Source organism: Bubalus kerabau, chromosome 3 (genome assembly GCF_029407905.1).
Source record: "Bubalus kerabau isolate K-KA32 ecotype Philippines breed swamp buffalo chromosome 3, PCC_UOA_SB_1v2, whole genome shotgun sequence".
Taxonomy (NCBI): domain Eukaryota; kingdom Metazoa; phylum Chordata; class Mammalia; order Artiodactyla; family Bovidae; genus Bubalus; species Bubalus kerabau.
Window position 1 is genome coordinate 78,148,798 of NC_073626.1, and position 20,883 is coordinate 78,169,680.

Consider the following 20,883-nt stretch of genomic DNA (forward strand, 5'->3'; position numbering starts at 1 on the left):
TTAAGATGCTTAGGACAAAATGCACTACAAAAGGCTAATACAACATGCTACTAATTCCTGTCCTTTCAACCATCTTTTAACTAAGCAGAAGCAATGCACCTGCAGATGAATAGCACTTTATTATCACTCAGTTACATTTCAGGATAGAGAACCAGGGATGGAGTTTATTACAAACAAGTTTTATTTTCAATGCTCTGATACACCAACATTTATATATAACTTGTTTATAGCTATAAAAAAGAGCTATTATTTAAAAATATAGCTCTTCAACATTTTACCCAACAGCTTATTTCTAACATGTACACCAGTCTGTACAATCCATTCATGCTCAAGGTTAAATGCACCACATTTGACAGAACTACTTTTGCTTATTTTTAAAGTACTATTTGATAAATATTTTCTCTTGAAACTGCTAATATGAAGAGATGATCTTAAGCATATTTTATAGAATTTGTACAATTTCAATAATTGTAAGAAGAAAGTGTAATAATAAGGGATAGGTTTAATATGTCTGTTGTGTGGCAATTAAAATCCAAAGTAGCAATGGGTAAAGGTAGTATTAATTCAAATTTTAAAAGGTCAAGAAACACTACTTTTAAATAAAGAGGTTTATAATCTATCAGTTTAAAAGAAAACACTTCAAGACACATACAGTATATATAATTTTAACTTTTAAAAATTTCCCCCAATGTCATGTCTTCTCAACAAGGCATTGCAAAGCATGATCAAATAACTTCACATATCCGGCACCAAATGTACTTCAAAGATTTCTTTGAAACTCTAAGTTTCAAGTAGCAGTTCTGGTGGACTATAGAGCAGCCCAAAGATTTGAGCTCAACAAAGTTGAAAGATAGTTAACGTTTAACTTTCAGCGTTCAAAGGATACCTATTTATTATAATATCTTCAAATAAATATTTTGCTCTGGACAAGTTTATACATTATTTTAAGAACTTTTACAGAGGAATAAAAGGCCACGTTTAAAAATAAGTAATCTGTTAGCATGTAATACACTAGAGAAAATGTGTATCTATTATATAAAATACAGCTCTTCAAACTTGGAATTCAGAACTTTGTATCACTAAAGGAGAAATGTCTGCATTTCTCTATTAAATGGATTTTGCTTTAAGGAAAAAAAAAACAAATCCTGTAACTATCATATTTCACAGATCTACACTCTTTTCTAAAAGAATAAATTTATTTTAGTTCAGTTAAATATTCATCTATCATACTGGATTACTGGCCAGGTAATAGTTTATCACTGGAGAAAATCCCCATATAATCTTTTTAAATTGAATGTAGAATTAAACATTAACTGAAATTTACACAAGTTCCAACGCTTGTGGTTAAAGGTTTAGATTCTATTTCTGAAGATCACTGAAAAATTCCCTATCTTCAAGAGTATTCTGGAGAAGGCAATGGCAACCCACTCCAGTACTCTTGCCTGGAAAATCCCATTGTCGGAGGAGCCTGGTAGGCTGGAGTCCATGGGGTTGCTAAGAGCACCACTGAGCAACTTCACTTTCACTTTTCACTTTCATGAATTGGAGAAGGAAATGGCAACCCACTCCAGTGTTCTTGCCTGGAGAATCCCAGGGATGGGGGAGCCTAGTGGGCTCCCGTCTATGGGATCGCACAGAGTCAGACATGACCGAAGTGACTTAGCAGTAGCAGCAGCAAGAGTATTCTAAACTTTAATTTAAACTATATAGAAATACAGTTATGTGTGCTAAGTCACTCAATCATGTACAACTCTGTGCGACCCCATGGACTGTGTAGCCCACCAGGCTTCTCTGTCATGGGATTCTCCAGGCAAGAACACTGGAATGAGTTGCCATGCCCTCCTCCAGGGGATCTTCCTGACCCAGGGATTGAACCCACATCTCTCATATCTCCTGCATTGGCTGGCAGGTTTTCTATCACTAGCGCCACCTGGGAAGCCCACAGTTATAGAAAGGATAAGAAATAAAGCTGATCAAGAATCTAGAGTACAGCATGATATGTTTAATTAATAAGGACATGCCTTACAAATTTTTTCCTAACAATTGGCAATGTCTTTTTAATAAGGAAAGCATAAAGGTAACCCTTCTATTTATTTAGGGCTTCTCTTAGGTGACTTAAGATGAAATATTTTAGATTGTATATTCTCTGACTATGGTCATTTCAACTTCCAGTGTTCTATACACTGTTACATATCTGATGTTTCCATGAAGCAATTTTTACATTTCCTCATCACTGTATAAAGCAACGTGCCTGAGACTTAACTGGCAGTCAGATAGAATTCGTACTCATGTACTTAATACAGATTTAAAAAACAATTACCTCTTTAGCCTCTTAACCTAAATAGCAGCATTTGTCTAAATTTGTCTGTGGTGCGTAATTTTTGAAATACCAATTTTGAAGGCATGTTAAGGCTTGGCTAAAGTTGCAGAGTTAACATTAGCTGTATTAGCTAAGAACACCCAAGATATGCTGCAAAAACAAGCCAAAAAACTCCATATCTATATAAACTTGCTCAATCTTACATTTGCTGACAATATGCAAGCTGCAGAAATTTCAGTATTGTTGGAGAAATTAAGTAGAGAAGAACTGTGAGCATTTCCACTTTTTGAAAAACAAAGGTCACATTATGTTAATTTTACTGCATTAGTGCTTTGCAACCTAACTAAACTTACAATAGCTCAGTTGGTAAACAATCTGCCTGCAATGCAGGAGACCTGGGTTCGATTCCTGGGTAGGGAAGATGCTCTGGATAAGGAAATGGCAACCCACTCCAGCATTCTTGCCTGGAGAATCCCACAGACAGAGGAGCCTGGCAAGCTTCAGTCCATGGAGTTGCAAGAGTTGGACATGACTTAGCAACTCAACCACCACCACCAAACTCACAATGATGTTCCAAAATAAAGATCTAAACACGTAATTTTAAAGCTTTTTATGATATTTCATGAAAAGAATTTCTCATTAAGAATACTGTCACCATTATCAAAAAAGGAATGCAGTGGAATACACTAGGAAATATTATTAGTCTACCAAAGTATTTTTTTCACTTTCTCAAGATTAAATTTTTATACATACACAGGATTTTTCTATTAAAAAAGCCCTAAGGAATCCAGAAGATTAAAGAAATTTGCTCTCATCTACTCTCAAATTGAATCCAAATTAAAGAGAGACAAGGATAAAACAGATGACTGAAACTCACAGATAATACAAACTTTATCCATGTATTTCAACTTTCTCCAACAAACCCTTCCCTAAAATGTCAGCAATCAGCAAGACTGAACAATCTTTATTATACATTCTTCTACTAAAAAGCAATGAAATTACCTTAAGAGAGGGCTGGAGGTACTGATAAAAGCAAAACCATGAGATGAACAAACCATCAGTGTCTGAATAATCAAGTTTATTATATTGCAAAATTAAAAATAATTACATTATCTTTAAAGATGATAGCTATGGAGATGTTCTATAGACATCTTAATTGTTACTAAAAAAATTTAGGCGTCACTAGAGTTTGCAAAAGACAAAGAATGGATGATGAAAGATTAATGGCAAAATTTTAATACGCAAATAACTTCTAAGCAGATGTGCTCTGGTTTCTGACCATCTAAAAGGGTATATTTTTCACATGCAAAAATAATACTACAAAGCACTGTATCCATAAACTCAATTATGACATATTACAGTCTCAAACCTTATACATCTCATAACAAAAATCTTGGGTTTTTCCCACTTAAATCTACTTCTCCAATCGTCCCTATCTCTTGCTGAAGCACCACTGAAGCAATGGCATCCTCCTCATTCCTCTTTCCCTCAACAATCACATTTAACTCAGTAACAGGTGCTGCTGACCCTACCTCTGAGGCGGTGACTCACTGGAAAGAACGCTGATGCTGGGAAAGACTGAAGGCAAAAGAGGAAGGGGACAGCAGAGGATGAGATGGTTAGATAGCATCACCGACTCAATGGACATGAATCTGAGCAAACTCCTGGAGACAGTGAAGGACAGAGGAGCCTGGTGTGCTGCATTCCATGGGGGTCACAAAGAGTCAGACACAGCGACTGAACAACCACCAAAGAAATATCCTCAAGCAGGTAAATGCAGTGTTGCCCGTTAACACCGCAATGTTCTGGTCTCTCTTCTCTCACTCTTGCCCTCTACAGTGGGTTCTCTGCATAGCAGGCAGAATCATCTTTCAATATAAACACTATCAGATAACCCCCACCTACTTAAAACTTCCAAGGGCTTCAACTACTCTTATTCCATCGACCGAGTTTTGCCAACCCTCTTCAACTATCTCCTACCCTCCTTCGCTCACTACCACAATTTAACAACAGTGATCTTTCTAGACAACAAAAATGCCAAGAATGTTCTCATTTCAGGGCCTCTGCATAGGCTGATCCCTTCAGATAACCACATGACTGGCTACTCTTCATTCAGAAACCAGCAAAATGTTTCTTCATACATATTAATTTGTTTATTTAATATCTATTTGTTGACTGCTCCCCTTGGCAAGAACGTAAGTGTCATAAGAACAGTGACTTTGCTTTGTTTGCCATTATACCCCTGTGAAATGAACATTCTCACCGCGAATGGGAAAGAGCCAAGCCTGTTCCCCCGACATCTGCTACCCGTTCTTTTTTTACAAGGGGAAAAAGAGGTCTCTGCTTGAACATGTAATTTAAATAAATGATCTCTGACAATGAAGCAAATAAATAATCCTACAAAAAGACATTATAAAAGACTGATTCCTTACTCCTAACACAGTACTTCTAAATGGAGAAACCTCATTTTCAAGAATGGAACAATTAGAAGTCAATGCAAATACACAGCTATTTTCACTGCACAAAATATTTGAAAGATTTATCGATAACTAATTAATATTTCCTTCAAAAGAAATCAATTCAGCACTACCAGCTAGAACTTGAAAAGAAACACAAAACACCAGTAAACTCCTCAAACAACACTGAATTATGTACAACACAAAGGAAAAAAAATACAATTTTTAATGCATTTTTAAGAGTATCTGGGCTTGAAAATTTAACAAATATTTGATTATAAAAAGCTCCATTTTAGTAAATCCTGTGTTAAATGCTAGTTTATCTAAGATTAAATCTTTTCAAGTATCAAATCACCACAACTACAGTATTAGTCAATGAGTCATTTTTATAGCTGCAAATTTTCAATAATATCTAAGGGACACAAACCACTGAAAAAAACAAATATTAAGTGAAAGTTATATATATTTATCTAACAAGCTGAGTCATCTCAAATAGGGGTGGCAAATGAGAACCGAAAAAAGTTAGTGCTCAAAATATTTCTGACACTGAAGTTGAATAATGGACATAAGAGACTATTTCAGATTTCTTTTAGCTATATATCATTCACGTTTCCATTCCTTTAAGCTTACTAATACGGAATTTTTACCGATAAGGGGACTGTTTGCAAGAGGGAAGACTCTCACACTAGCAATAAACTGAGAGCTAATAGCATAAAAGTATGGGAGCAGGCAAATAAATAAAATATACACTTTGAAAAACAGAAATAAAACCTAACAAGCACAAAAGCCCAGGCCCATTTAGAACAGGTCATAAATAGTTCTAACATCTTTGAGGAGGATATTACTATATATTATGCATACTACAGTAAGTGATTCTCTCCCATGTGCAATACAGATTATTTACTAGTTGTGTGACTTTGGACAAGTCCCTTACAATAAAATAAAATAAAACAAACAAATAATAAAAAGGGGGCAAATCAACCAATCCCTGTAATGAGAGAAGGTTTTAACAATAAAAGAGTGGAGCATGAGGCTGGGAAAAGACTTACGTCAGGAATTTAAACTTAGTTAAAATTTTGAAAACGTTTGCTTCAATATCTTTAAATAGGAATGTCTAGGAACAGAACAACTCTAAAATATACAATTTTTTGAAGGTCCCTTAAAGATTCATGTCCATCCAAACATACCAAAGACACCCCCTTCCCAACATCCCCCAAAGTTTCAACCATTCCAAGATCAACTCAAGTCTAAAATCTCATCATCTGTGTTATTCAAATAAGGTACAGGTGAGACTATGGGTATGACATATCATGGGGCACAATTCCTTCCCACCTGTGAAACTAGAAAATAAGTTATCACTTCCAAAGAACAAAGGCAGGACAAGCACTGGATAAAAGTTATAGACTTTGTCATTCCAAAAGGGAGAAAATGGTAGGAAGAAATAAGTCACCAAATGATTTCAAAATCCAGTAGGTCAAATTCCATTGTTGTTGTACAGTCTCTAAGTCATGTCCGATTCTTTGCGACCCCATGGACTGTAGTCTGCCAGGCTCTTCTGTCCATGGGATTTCCCAGGCAAGAATACTGGAGTGGGTTGCCATTCCCTTCTCCAGGAGATCTTCCCAACCCAGGGATCAAACCCACATCTCCTGCATTTGCAGGCGGACTCTTTACTGCTTAGCCACCCAGGAAGGCTCAAATTTCATCAGACTTAGGAATAGTGTGGTCTATGACACTACCCTCTGAGCCCGAAGCTCCTCCTTCAAAATCATTCATCCTTTTTCTTTAAAGGTAGCACATGTTTGCAGATGAATTGTGTTATCAACCTGTTTCTTGCCTGTTGGATTTTAGAAGTCCATTAGCCTTCCCGTATTCTGTCAGTCCAAACTGGCTATATTTCTGCTGATATGACACTCTGGAAAACTTTCTGGGTCATGTATGTATGCCATGAAAGTTCATGCCAGTAGACAAGATGGTCCTCCACAGGTGCTCCCTGAATTTATATCACAGAATTCAATCCCTATTTCTGGCTTTGTTAAGATTACTGAGGAGATCAGTGAGTCACTTTCAGCAAAACAAGATTATTTAGCCAAGATTACTACTGGCTTTCTCCCCAGAGCACACTTCCCCACCAATGAATTTTCTAAATTTAGTGTCTTCAGAACAGGCTGAGAATTTCCCAAATCAAGTCCTAGATCTTTTTTACTTAACAGTTCTTCTCTCAATTTCTCTCTTTCTTCTTATACTTTAAGTGGCAAGAAAGCAGGCCACAGCTTCAATACTTTGTTCATAAAGCTCCTTAGCTCAATAACCAAGTTCATTTCTTACAAGTTTTCCTTTTCACATGAATATATGCTTAAAACAACAGAAACTAATTTTAAAAACCTAAAGTTGGTAAATGAAATAAAACTCTGATCAAAAAAGTGAGATTTTTACAGAAAAGGCTAAGGATCACAATCACAGGTTTAACTGGAATGACAGGCAGATAATCATCTCCATAATTAAATGTAAAATATGTGGTTTTAGAGCTGTAATATAACAGATTCTCTCCTCCCTCAAATCTTTAACATTTTATAATCTGTTTTATACTCAATTAGGAAACAGTTAAAAATAAATTTATTTCTGTTCTTACCTCTACACAGTCAAAGTTCTCATCAACTTTAGATGCATATTCAACACGGAACATTGTTGATAGGCTACCAGCAATATAATATAACAAGATCTTCAGACCCTTGTAACCAAAAGCAGTTTCACTGAAAGGGGAAAAAAAGCAGTAATCTAAGACCCGAAAATGAACAAAGTCTTTACAAAGTATTAACTCTACACAGAAACAGGTTTAACTTCATGCATAGTTTCAAAATTTTAAACTATACTTACTAAAAACAACAATAACAAACCATACTGTAATGAAACTGTGCCTCAGCTGTCTGTCCTAGTTTATAAAGTAACAGAATAACAACATCTACCTTAGGGATGTTATATGGGTTATATAAACAAGTCAATACATATAAATTGCTCATAACATTCACTGGTACACTGTACAAGTGTACTACAGCTACTGTTGCTGCTTTTCCTCTTGCTACTATTCTGAGGTATTTCATATCAGAGACAAGTAATGTTCAACTGATTTCTGGTTAGGCAAGCAGTTAAGATGGAGCTATAGAGCCCAACTTGTAGTTCTCCCAACTTATAGCCCAGATCTCCCAACTTATCACTTGCGTGTCCAACACAAACATCCAGAGCTGCTGAAAGTGCTAAGTGGTAGCACCTGACTACACCCCACTTACGAACTTAGAAAGCACACGGGGAGCTGCTGCTATTTTCCCAACCTTGCTCCCTGCTATCCATCTATGCCTTTCTATTTCCTTAAAAAAAAAAAAAAAAAAAAAAAAAGTCTTCTAAAAAGAGAATTCTAAAGTAGCCAGGCAAGTTCCCTGGTAGTCCAGTGGTTAAGACTCGGTACCTTCACTGCCATGACCCAGGTTCAATCCTGTATTGGGAACAAATATTACACCAAGTACATGGTGTAGCCCCCCAAAAAAGTCCAAAATAGGTAAATCAATGAAGACAGAAAGTAGATTAGTGACTATCCAGTGCTAGGGAGGGTATGGAAAAGAGGGAGCCACTGCTAACTGGTCACAATGGGAATTTTGGTGGAAATGATGAAAAGGTTCCAAAATTGGTTGTGGTGATGATTATGCAATTTTCAATATGCTAAAACCCACAGAATTATACACTTTAAAAAGATTATTGTATGATAAAGGGTTTTTTTTTTTAAGATGAATTCTGAAAGAATGCTAGAAAGAAGCAGTATCATTTCCAGATTTCTGTCTAGGTTACCAAAACAAAATAATAAGTGTCCATTCCAGGACTCTGAAAATTATGTGTAATAGGAAAGAGTGGCAATGATACTAGGATTAAGATCAATGTAATGGTTCCCAAGATACAGAGTTATCATGATTATGTGACTCTCTTCCGTCTACCTTAGAGGGGTGTGCACACCACTTTTAATGATGTGCAAAGTGAGTGTGCAAAATGCCACAAAGAAGCAGTACTTGTGAAACTAGATCCTACTCACTAAGATATTACCTTAGGAAGAGATTTCAAGTAGCAGTAAGAGGAAGAGAGAAAGACAAAACGCTCCTTAAAGACAGAGATCCAAAAGAAAGCATTCTTATGTTTATGCTGTAATAAAACCTGTTTAAAATATAAGAGGCTCAAATTTTGGCATGAATCAATTATAAAATTCAGTTATTAATACTTAAAAGCACATAAAATACCTAATCTGATATATTCACAAGAAATTCTTCAAAACTTGTTCCAGGAAGAAACATTTGTCAATTTAAAAATATATTAAAAAAATTATGTCAAAAATGTTGAAATAATGCATAGGGAAAAGAGCAATATAGAAGAATATTTTAAATGTCAACTATGTCTAAACACCCTTTCCTACTAAGAAAAAAATCCATGGTTCCTTGAGGATATGGCCAATTCATTCTGCTGAACTAGTAAAGTACAGGGTGAATGTGCAACACTTGATTATCACAAAGTAAAGTGTCCTCAAAATGATGATGATATATCAAAAGGACTCAAAACCCAGTTTGAAAGAAGAGCCACTTGTTGAATCTGGGATAATCTGAGCATCAACATTAAAAACAGTAACAGACAATAACTCATTAAGTTAAAAAATCCTGAGTCTATTCTGATATAAACAAAAATATGTAAGGGGAAGAAGACACACTCTCTTTTACAGTGGAATGCAAACTAATAACTGCTGAAAATGTGGTAGCATTAGAAAATCGCCCTTTTACAACCATAGTAAAATACTAACAATCATTAACAGATTTAAAACTACTGAATGAAAGTTTGATGGGAAACAGGGTATTTTCACTCTCAAGAGTATCTCCTCACAGGTTACATATAAATAACAAAGAAAAAACCCTACAGTGGAGAAACCTTGCAGATACCTCCAAACTTAATGACCCAAGGCAACCAACAACAGGATAAACTGACACCATGGACATTCTGATATGACACACTGAGAAGGGCAGATACAACTTCTGCTGCAGTACTATAAATATATGCATTACCTGAACTTAATCATGAAGAAACAATCAAACTAGTCCAAAATGAAGGTTTACAAAACTACCCCTATTCTCTACAAAAATAATGACATGGAAAATAAAGTCTGTGGAACTGTTCCAGTCGAAAGGGACTAAAGAAAGGTAACAACTAAAAGCAATACATGATTCTAGACTGGATCAAGGATGAGGAATTACTGACTTTATTGAATATACACAAAAGAATTACTGGGAATCAATTGGCAAAGTTTGAAATGTAGATTATATTTTAGAAAATATATCAATGTTAGATTTCCTGAGTTTGGATAATTTTACCACAATACTGTCCTTGTTTTTAGAAAATACTAAAGAGTTTAGGAGTGAGAGAAGATATATCTGCAACCAACTCTCAAATGGCTCAACAACAATCTATCAATATATGTATATAAGAATGATTAAAGCTAATATAGCTAAATGTTAATAACTGATGTATGTAAAGGATATACAGAATATTATTCTTGAAACTTACTGAAAAGTTGATATTTTCTTCAAAATCAAAAGGTAATGGACTACTCTAATAATGTAATGAAGGCATTAGAAATTTAAAAAATTGTGCTGAATATCCCAGGACATATCTTCAAACTTGCTTCTGAAAATAAATTTCTCTTGTTTATTTATTTCTCATAGAAAAAAACTTGAGCTTTCCAGTGTTGGGGGAGTGTTTTCTAGAAGCAGTATAGCAAAATCGTGCAAAACAAGTAGTTATGAATATGGGCTCTACAGTCTGACTGAATCTGAATTTCAGTCATTCATATGTCCCTAGGCAACTATCCAACCCCGCCAATGTTAATGTTATACATGATGATACCATTGCTAAGATTATGCAAATTAAATATCGTACTGTACCTATAGTATAGCACTAGATGATAGGTATTATACAGTAGATTGGTGTCTCAATATAAAACATGCCATTCTAATATATTTTAAAAGAAACATGAAAAATAATAGGAAAGAAAATAAATTGATTTCTAAATTAAAAAAAAAAACGTGTTTTCCCCACTAATTTGACAAATATCTTACTAAGTTACTTACTCATCCCCAAAGAGTTGATGGGTATACTCAGGAAAGAAAGTTCTAATGTCATTCTCAAGATCTTCAGGAAAACGAACTGTTCAAAAGAATAAAAAATATAGAGATATTAAAGGTGATAGGTATTTCCACTTTGAGAATCTCATTATAACCAGGATACAGCCAACAAATTTTTTTTTACTTAAAAATGTCACTTTTCCATTATATGATTTACACTGGATTCTCATGAGACAACAATAAAAATCAGAATGTTACTTTTGAGTGCTTCAGCATCAAAACCCTACTGAGTCTAAGAATTAGAAACCTAGGTATGACACAGGCATCTAATTTAGTTTTTATTTTTGTTATGTTCATACACAGTGCAAAGAGTAAAAGAGAATAAAACCAAAAAGAGGCACATTGAGATGAGCAAAGCTAGTACAAAGGAAACAAAAACAAAGTGCTATAGGAAACATTCTGAGAACAAGAATAATCTGAGTTTGATGAAGCTCATATCATTGCATCATTCTTTATGACTGCAAGATGATGATGTTTATGTTGTTGTTAGCTTTTTTTCTTTTTGCTTGTCTCTATAAAAGTGACACTGCAGGACTTCCCTGGTGGTCCAGTGGTTAAGAATCTGCCTGCCAATGCAGGGGACATAGGTTCAATCCCTGGTCCATGAAGATTCCACATGCCAAGGGGCAACTAAGCAGGTGTGCTGCAACTACTGAACCCTCGTGCTGCAAATACTGAAACCTGACCTAGGGTCTGTGCTCTGCAACAAGAGAAGCCACCTCAAAGAGAAGCCCACACACTGCAGCTAGGGAGTAGCCCTCACTTGCCACAACTAGAGAAAGCCCACATGCAGCAATGAAGAGCCAGAGCAACCTAAATAAATAAATTTTTTAAATGCATCATAAAGCACAAAACCTGAAAATGCAATCTAAGTTGTATTCAGGCAAAGAAAGCATTAAATGGCATAAAAGAACAATCTCTTCATAGTCATTAAGGTGAATTCTTTCAAGGAACAACTATATCTATCTAATGCTTTAAAAACTATTCAGAGTGGGAATGGTAAAGTGGGAAGACCATGACAAATGCGCACAAAGACTACAAAAATTGACTTTCACCTCTCCTAAAAAGAAAGCAAAGAGGAGAAAAACAGACCAAGCTCACCTACAACAATAATGTAAGAATATTTAAAGATAACATAAAATAGTCTTCATAGAAACAAAATATACTGTGGTACTGAAATAAAAGGATGATTCAATATCTAAAAATCAAAAAATAATTTAATATTTATGTATTACATTGTATATAAGACATTATCAAAATTACTTCCATGTAAACTGAAATGGCCCTCAATATACTCTAATATGTATATCTGAATAAAAAATTTTGAAAATTGAAAAACACTTTTCAATGTAACAAGCCAGGATTTGAGATTTATTGGAGAATTACTATAATCATCTTCATTAATTTAAGTGAAAGGAATGACCACTATCATTTTTTAACAGTGTTCTGAAAGTGCTAGAAAATGCAAATTGGAAAGAGAACAAAATAAGAGGCATATTTATAAAAAAGGAAGTGAATAAAAAACTAAGAAAATCAGCTGAAACCACTCTTCAAAAACAGTAGAAGAATCCAGTAAGATTATCTGTTTTAAAATACATTAAAAAAACAACAAATATATTAAAAACACTTCAATTAAAAATTAGGCAAAAGATATGAACAGATAGTTTTACAAAAAAGATATACAGTGACAATAAGCACATGAAAAGATCCTCAATATCAGTCATTAGGGAAATGCAAATAAAAACTGCAATAAGATATCATTTCACACCTTCTAGGATTGGCTATATATAAAATTAATTAAGAGCTGACAAGAATGTAGTAAAAGTGGAACTCTTATACATTGCTGGTGGGAATGTAAAATGGTGTACCCACTGTGGAAAATAATTTGGCAGTTACTCAAAAAGATAAACAAAGATTTATTATATGACCCAGCAATTCTGTTCCTAGCTATACAGTCAAAAGAACTGAAAACAAGGATAACACAATTCTATCTTGATGCTCACAGCAGCATTATTCACAATTACCAAAAGGTGGAAACAACCTAAGTGTTCATCAGCAGATAACTAAATAAAACAAAGTGTGGCACAGAGTGGAATATTACTCGGCCATTAACAGGAGTGGAGCTCTGATACATGGTACAACATGAAACATCTGCTGAGTAAATAAGGTGAAAATATGCTAAGTGAAATAAGCCAGACAGAAAGGGATAAATATTCCACTTAAACAAAATATCTAAAATGGGTAATTCATACAGACAGAAAGTAGATTAGAGATTACCAGGAGCTGGAGGGAAAGGTGAATGCAGATTTACCGCTTAACAGGTATAGAGTTTGTCTGGTGTAATAAAAAAAGATTCACTTTTTTCTATAGTAACCTACCCCCAGAGCACTGGATCCCTGTGGGAAAAGTACACCTGTCAATCTCTCACACACAGAGTGAAAATAGCTTATTAATGGAGAAGAATCTTGGGATAAACCTTAGTGGAATTATTGGTATGCAGTCAAGAGTTAAAGTTATCCCATGTGTCTATCAGTATGTTCTGATAAACGTTTCTCCAAAGAAAGGGGGAAGGGAAAAGAGGAAGACAGAAAGAAAGGCTGGTTTGAGGGAAACAAATTATTGCTACTGATGGTAGGAATTAGATTGCCCAAATAACCCAGTGAACTTTAGTTATGTCAAATGTGTGTAGAATATATGTAAATGGGATCTTGATGTGGTAAAATATATATATATTAAAAATTACTTTCCATCATTCTCCTACACACAATAAAGATAAATACAATGGAAGAGAGGATGCCACTTCATAATAGCAGTAAAATAGATGAAATCCCTAGGAATAAACAATAAGAAATGTTTATCATCTATACATAAAATTTAAAACTCTACAGTTAGACAAAAAAAAAAAAAGGCCTTAATAAATAGATATGTTTGCTATTAGTAAGGAAGACTCAATAATGTAAGGATGCTACTTTTCCCCATATTAAACTTAAATTTTAGTAGGATCTCAATTTAAAAAAATTAACAAAACATCTCTTTGGAACTTAGTAAAATGTTCTTTAGAAGAAAAAACATTACAGAAACTTAAAGAGTAAATGAGTGGGATCTAGTCACACCATATACTAATCATATTTATTATAACAGTACACTAATGGCTCAAGGGGAACAAAAGGCCTCAAAGTACACCCAAGAATATATATGATACTTTAGTGTGATTAAAAAAAGAAATTGTAATTGTTTAAGAGACAACAAACTGGCAGGCAGATAATTGCCTATACCACCTGGAAAAGTATAAAGCTGGATTCCTACCTCTATGCCTTATCAAGGTAAAGATTCAAAGGTTCAATTAAAAAAGAAAAAAATTTAAAAACTATTAAAATAAACAATAAACATTTTCATAATCTTAGAGAAGGAAGGCCCTTTTTATAAGACACAGTGAAAACTCATAAAAGAAAAAGAAATTTCCATAGATAAAAAGTTTTAACTTCTACGTAACAAAAGTCAAAACAGGTGTCAAAGTATTTGCAAAATATGACAAGAGGAGGGTTGGTTCTTTTAAATATAAAGGATATACTTCTCTTAGAATTAAAAATCAATTTTAATTATCAAATCATAACAGTCAAAAACACAGTGAAAAAGAAAAATCTCACTAAACAGTAAGTTGGCAAGGATGTGGAGAAACTGCAACTTTTGTGCACTGTTGGTGGGTATGTAAAATGGAGTCGTAATAACCACTATGGAGATTATGGAGGTTCCCCAAAGAATTAAAATTATAATTACTATATGATCCAGCAATCCCACTTCTGGATACATATCCAAAAGAACTTGAAACTGATCTCAAAGAGACAGTTGCACATCCCTATTCACAGCAGCATTATTCAAATAGCCAAGAGAAGGAAGCAACTTAAGTATCTATCAATGGATGAATGGATAAATAAAATGCGGTATGTATATATATGTCTATAAATATATAATGTAATATATATATAATGTAAACATTATAAATACTATAATTTTATAATCATTACATGTAATATATATTAAATATAACAATATTATAATGTTTATATTATCTATAATATATATACATATATATATAATGTAATATTATCCTGTCTTAAAAGGAAGGAATTTCTGCCAAGTGCTACAACATGAATCTTGAGGATACTATGCTAAAAGAGATAAGCCAGTCACAAGACAACAAATACTGTATGCCTGCATTTATATGAGGTATCTAAAGCCGTCAAATTTTAAAACAGTAGAAAGGTATTAGCAAGGGGCCAGTGAGAGGGGGAAAATAAGGAGTTCTTTCTTTAATGAATATAGTTTCAATTTTACAAAATGAGAAAGTTCTGGAGACCAGTTACACAACAATGAGAGTATACTAAATACTATAGAACTGTACATTTCAAAACACAGTAAATTTTAAGTTATGTGTTTCTCACAACAATTGCAAACAGAAGTAAGAAGCTACCTTTCACACATCACAGGGGCAAGGTGTTTTTGTCTTTTTAAAAAATTATAATATGCAACACTGATCAGGGTGTAGAAGGACTATCTCAAATGTGAGACTGTAGCAGTATAAGCACACATACTGTTTCTGGTAGGCAATTTAACAACAGCTACTAAAGTAGAATATGTTCGTAACCCTTTGATCTAGCACAGTAGTTCTTAAACAGAGACAATTTTACACACCATCCTTAGGAGGTATGGCAGTGTCGGAAGACATTTCTGGTTGTCACAACTGGAGGAGAATGTTACTGGCATCTAGTTATCAGACCAAGAGTGCTGCTAAACATACTACAAAGTACAAAACAACAAAGAATCCTTTTGTTGTTTAGTTGCTAAGTTGTTCCGACTCTTTTGTGACTTCATGGACTGTACCCCGTCCATGGGATTTCCCAGGCAAAAATACTGGCTGCTGTTACATCGCTTCAGTCATGTCCAACTCTTTGGACTGCAGCCCACAGGCTCCTCTGTCCATGGGATTCTCGAGGCAAGAATACTGGAGTGGGCTGCCACTTCCTCCTCTAGGGGATCTTCCAGACCCAGGGATAGAACCCGTGTCTCTAATGTCTCCTGCACTGGCAAATGGGTTCTTTACCACTAGTGTCACCTGGGGTGGGCTGCCATTTCCTAACAATTACCCACCTAACCCAAAACGTTAACAGTGTTGAAACTGAAAAACTCTGATCCAGCATTTCAACTTCTAGCCACACATTCTACAGATCACTCACACAAGTGGGTACAAATGTACACAAGGGTATTTACTGGACAATCACTTTTAATAGTAAAAAAGGAGAAGCAAATCTCACAATAGAGAGTAAGTTTTAAAAAGTTAAGTTATGATACAGTCATCCTGAATTACATAATTTAAAAGAATGAGATAGATCTATATATGGTTACAAACAATGATATTCAAGTTATTGTTAAGCTAAATAACAAAAGAGCCTTACAAAAGGATCCTGGTTTTAAAGAAATAATGTATGTACAAGAAAAAATAAAAACTTTGATCAGTATTATCCTTTTAATGAGGTGTCAGGACACAAGTATCTTCTTTATCACCCTCTCTGTATATGTTATGTTTGTACTGTTTAATTATAGCTAACATTTACTGTGACTGTCTAAATCAAGTTTTTCAAGCACTTTACTTGTATTTAACCTCATAATTAATTCACTACAAATAATATTGATTCCATTTTAAAGATGAAAAATCTAAGGAATGGAAAGTGATGGGACCAGAACTCATTAGCACATAATTATTTTTTAAACAGCCTTATTGAGTTTTAAATTTACATTCCATAAACTCAATTGTTTTAAGAGTATAATTTTAAGATTTTTAGTAAATTTAGACTTGTGTACCACTACCACAATCTAATTTTAAAATACTGCCATTACCCAAAAGAAATCTAATTTGCAGTCATTCTCTGTTGCCACCCTCAGACCCAGGTGACCACTAACTTTCTGTTTCTGTGCATATGCTTTTTCTGAACACTCACACAAATGGAATCATACAGTATGTCTGGTTTCTTTCACTTTAGAATGTTTTTGAGGTTCACCTATGTTGTAGCATGTATTGGCCCTTCACTCCTTCTTAATGTCAAATAGTATCCCATCACATGGATATACCACACTTTGTTTAACCATTTACCAGCTGACTGGTATCTAAGTTATATCCTTTGGCTATTGTGAATAATACTCCTGTGAACATTCACGTACAAGTTTTTGGATGGACAAACATTTTAAATTCTCTTGGGCAGACGTCTAGGAGTTGAACTGTTAAGTCATATAGCAAATATATGTTTACTCTTTAAGATCCTGCCAAACTGTTTCCCAAAGTAATTGCATCATTTTATGCTCCCACCAGGAATACATGAGTGTTTTTCCACATTCTCACCAACACTTATTTTCTATTATTTTTATAAGCAAAAAGGTAAAGGTAAATGTTTTTAAGAGGTTAAAACCATTTCTACTTGTCATTGTTTTGCCACACTGAACTTCTGACATGTAAACTCTGCCATCTGTCAAACACCTACCCACTCGATGACATAAATCAAGACTTCGTAAAATCTAGATGTGCTCAATTAGTATAGAAACCTAAACATAAATTGCAATAAACAATAAAATAAGCCATACAAATGCCATAAACAACTGCTCTTACACAAAATTCCCCTTCATGTGCCTAATGCTACTTAGGAAAGGCATACATACCTAATTTCAGTTCAATTGCTGTGTTGGTGTTACATTTGTACTCAGCCAGTTTCTTCTCAACTGCACTCTTGTATTCAACCAAAAACTTCTCCATAGCACCAAATCCTAAGAAACAGGATTTTAAAAAGACTAGTTGGAAGTGATTTAATTCATCAAACCTAAAAAAAAAAAAAAAAAAAAAAAAAAAGGGTTCTTACTAGAAGTGGAATAAAGGTAAGTCTTTAACTATGCTAACAGACCATAGATTTCCAAATACTCCTACATAAATGTAGAGTATATGACTGTCTCATTATAAAACAGAATAAACATCACTTTTGAGATAGAGGCTTGTGAACCAGACTGGCTTTACATAAATGAGTAAACCTGATAACATAACAGACTACTGACATTTCTAAATAGTTAATATAAATTACCTGCTGGGATTTATACCTAAGTAGCCTTTTAAAAAGAAATATAAAAAGGATGCTACTGCTCCACTAAGAATCGAGGTGAGAATGTCCTTCAATAATTACAAGATAGCATTTTATTCATAATACGGGAAAAATTCTATCCAAAGTACTTTCAGATCAACTATTTCAAAACCAACAACTAATAATGCATAGAAAGATTATCTCAGGAAGGATACACAAGAAACCTGTAAACACTGCTATTTCTAGTACAAAAGATAAGGAACGAGGACATGATTAGGAAAGAAAATTTTCTTTTTTAACCAAGTGCACAAAGACATAGGCTACTGGAATAATCAAGTGGTTTTACTACAAGGTGGCTATCCATCAATGTATATGATAATTAACAGTGGAAGAAACCATTATCATGAGAAACTTTCAAGCAAAGATGGCAATAAATCTCCTGACAAAATAATCATAAAAATTAGGGAAAACTCAGGTAAAAAAGTCATGAGCAGAAATGAAAAACAGGTTACAATGACATGCCATAAACTTCAGTAAGTGGTTACAACACAGGTACACAGCAAATGCGGAACACTTGAGGAAGTACAGATTAACAGTTTGGAGTTAGAATTGCTGGATTCAAACCCAGGCTTCATCATTTGCTTACTGCATCTATGACCTAGAGCACATTACTTGGCTTCTCTGAACAAATGGATGAAAAGAGTATAATAGAACCTACCTCAAACTTCATCTATAAAAATGAGATAACAGAACACACCTCAAGGCATTTATGTATAATCTAAGCAACAAATCACACATTAGTTTAATCCTCACAATTCTACAAGACAAGTAGATACTTTATCAGCCCCCTTTCATATTCAAAAGCTCAGGCTTAGAAAAACGTTTGGTTGCTTAAAGGTCACCTGACTACCAAATGGTGGGACTGAGATTCGAATTTAGGTGGCATTCTTATTAACAGTTCACCCCGTGCAATACATGGGTTCCCCCCTCTTAAGATAGTACCAATGGACCCCAAAATCCTACAATCTCTATCTGGTAAAAGAGGTCTTCGTTAAACATCTGTAGAGCTCATGCTATACCCTGTCTATCCAGCACATCTATAAAAGTCTACTGAGACTACTAGGAAGGCACTGGGAAAAATTAGAAGAAACTGTCCATCACTTCAAAAGATACGTAACCGGGGGGGGGGGGGGGAATATATATATATATATATACACCACACCAAAACAATCTTAATACACGTACAAAATAATGGCAATTATTAGTTATTAAACGCTGTAAATTTAAGAGATTCAATAAAGAAAGCAGAATGGAATAAACACAGAATTATATTAGACATCCCCTAAAAGAGAAGTTTAGATGAAGGAAGAATGCTTCATCCTCTTTCTCAAAGGATATCTACATAAATCCTAGGACTAGTGAAGTGTGAGAGATTAAGGAGACTACTATCAAGTCAAACAAGACTCAAATGAGAGCCTTGGCGCAGGGTAAGGCAGCATTGCGCTAGCTCCGAAGTTGAAGTACAGGGTGGCGGAAGACCTGGAAGAGGAGGGTCTGAGCATTAAAATCAGCTGGCGGGAACAGGCTCAGTCTAGAGGCTGAGGCAGCAGTGGGCGAAGGGAACGAGAAGAGAAACAGGCGTCCAGACACCTGGCACCTTACAAGACCAAATCACCACGCTTTTTCCTGGGCTCTTGGTCCCTCTCAGGGGCCGAGTTCCCCTCAGAAGGTGCAGAACCTCGAGCAGTTGGGGGCGGGGGCACGAATCTCGGCGGAAAAGGAGCTGGGCTGACAGTTCCGCGCTCCCAGGTTCAAACAGGCCTTCTAAAACCCAGGCAAGAGCTCGAAAGTTCCCGGCGGGTACTGTCACCTCCGTCTCGATGTTCTTTCCCAAACCTGCCCGCCCTCTCCCCTTGGTAAACTTTTCCCGGGAACTTACCCGCCATTTCCGAGCTGCGAGCACCCGCGGCTGAGGGAGGACGAATCAACCGCGCGCGCTCCCAGGCCGGAAGTGAGCCCACTTTCTGACGCATTTCCCCCGCCCACCCCTGGCCTGTAGCTGGCCAATGAGAGGAGGAGGTTCGAGGCGCGGGGTGGTGGAAGCGTCTTGAGAGGCGGGGCTAAGACGGCGGGGCGGGCTCGGACGGTTGCCTAGCCACAGCCAGCGCAGTCAGTCCCTTTGCAGGCTTGACTTGCTGGAGGAGGCCGCGAAGGGATATTCTCTGTTAAGACGTTCGCTGGCTCGAGGAGAGTTTCTATCGGCTTGATTTGAATGTATACATACCTTATGGCAATTTTCTGTACCCCCTTAGCGATGTTTGGGAGTGGAAGAGAAACTTTCCACTTGGCTTGGACGGTAGATTCAAACACCCGAGCCCTGTCAGTAAAATACAGGGACTGAGTTGTGGTTTCCGGAGAAATTTTAACTTATTTTGTTTATATTTTTGCGGTAAATACTTGTTTAACGTCGTTTTTCTTTCATATTTTTTAACAATATGTTTGCTGTGTGAGACTTAGATTACTGTTTTCACTTTAAGTTTATTACGCAAGAGTCTGCACTGCGCTTAGTCGCTCAGTCGTGTCTGACTCTTGCGACCCCATAGACTGCAGCCTGCCAGGCTCTTCTGTCCATGGGATTCTTCAGGCAAGAATACCGGAGTGGGTTGCCATTTCCTTCTCCAGGGGATCTTCCCAAGCCAGTAATGGAACCCAGGTCTCCTGCGTTGCAGTCAGACTCTTTACTACAAGGGAAGCCCACGCAAGAGTTTAGTGTACCGAAATTG

General features: G+C 35.7%; 1 protein-coding gene across 2 annotated transcripts in view; it reads right to left on the reverse strand.

Annotated features, from left to right (window-relative positions):
* Positions 1–20,159, reverse strand: part of HAT1 (histone acetyltransferase 1) — a 39,878-nt gene extending 19,719 nt beyond the window's left edge. Inside the window, exons 1-4 of one of the 2 annotated variants that reach the window (XM_055572229.1) lie at positions 20,040–20,159; positions 17,691–17,795; positions 10,929–11,004; positions 7,409–7,529 (exon numbers count right to left, since the gene is read on the reverse strand). In XM_055572229.1, coding sequence (XP_055428204.1) covers positions 7,409–7,529; positions 10,929–11,004; positions 17,691–17,795; positions 20,040–20,133 — 396 coding nt within the window. In that variant the 5' untranslated portion in view covers positions 20,134–20,159. Of the gene's footprint in view, positions 1–7,408; positions 7,530–10,928; positions 11,005–17,690; positions 17,849–20,039 lie in introns of both variants that reach the window. The other variant, XM_055572230.1, reaches the window with a different exon arrangement.
* Between the last annotated feature and the right edge of the window lie 724 nt (positions 20,160–20,883).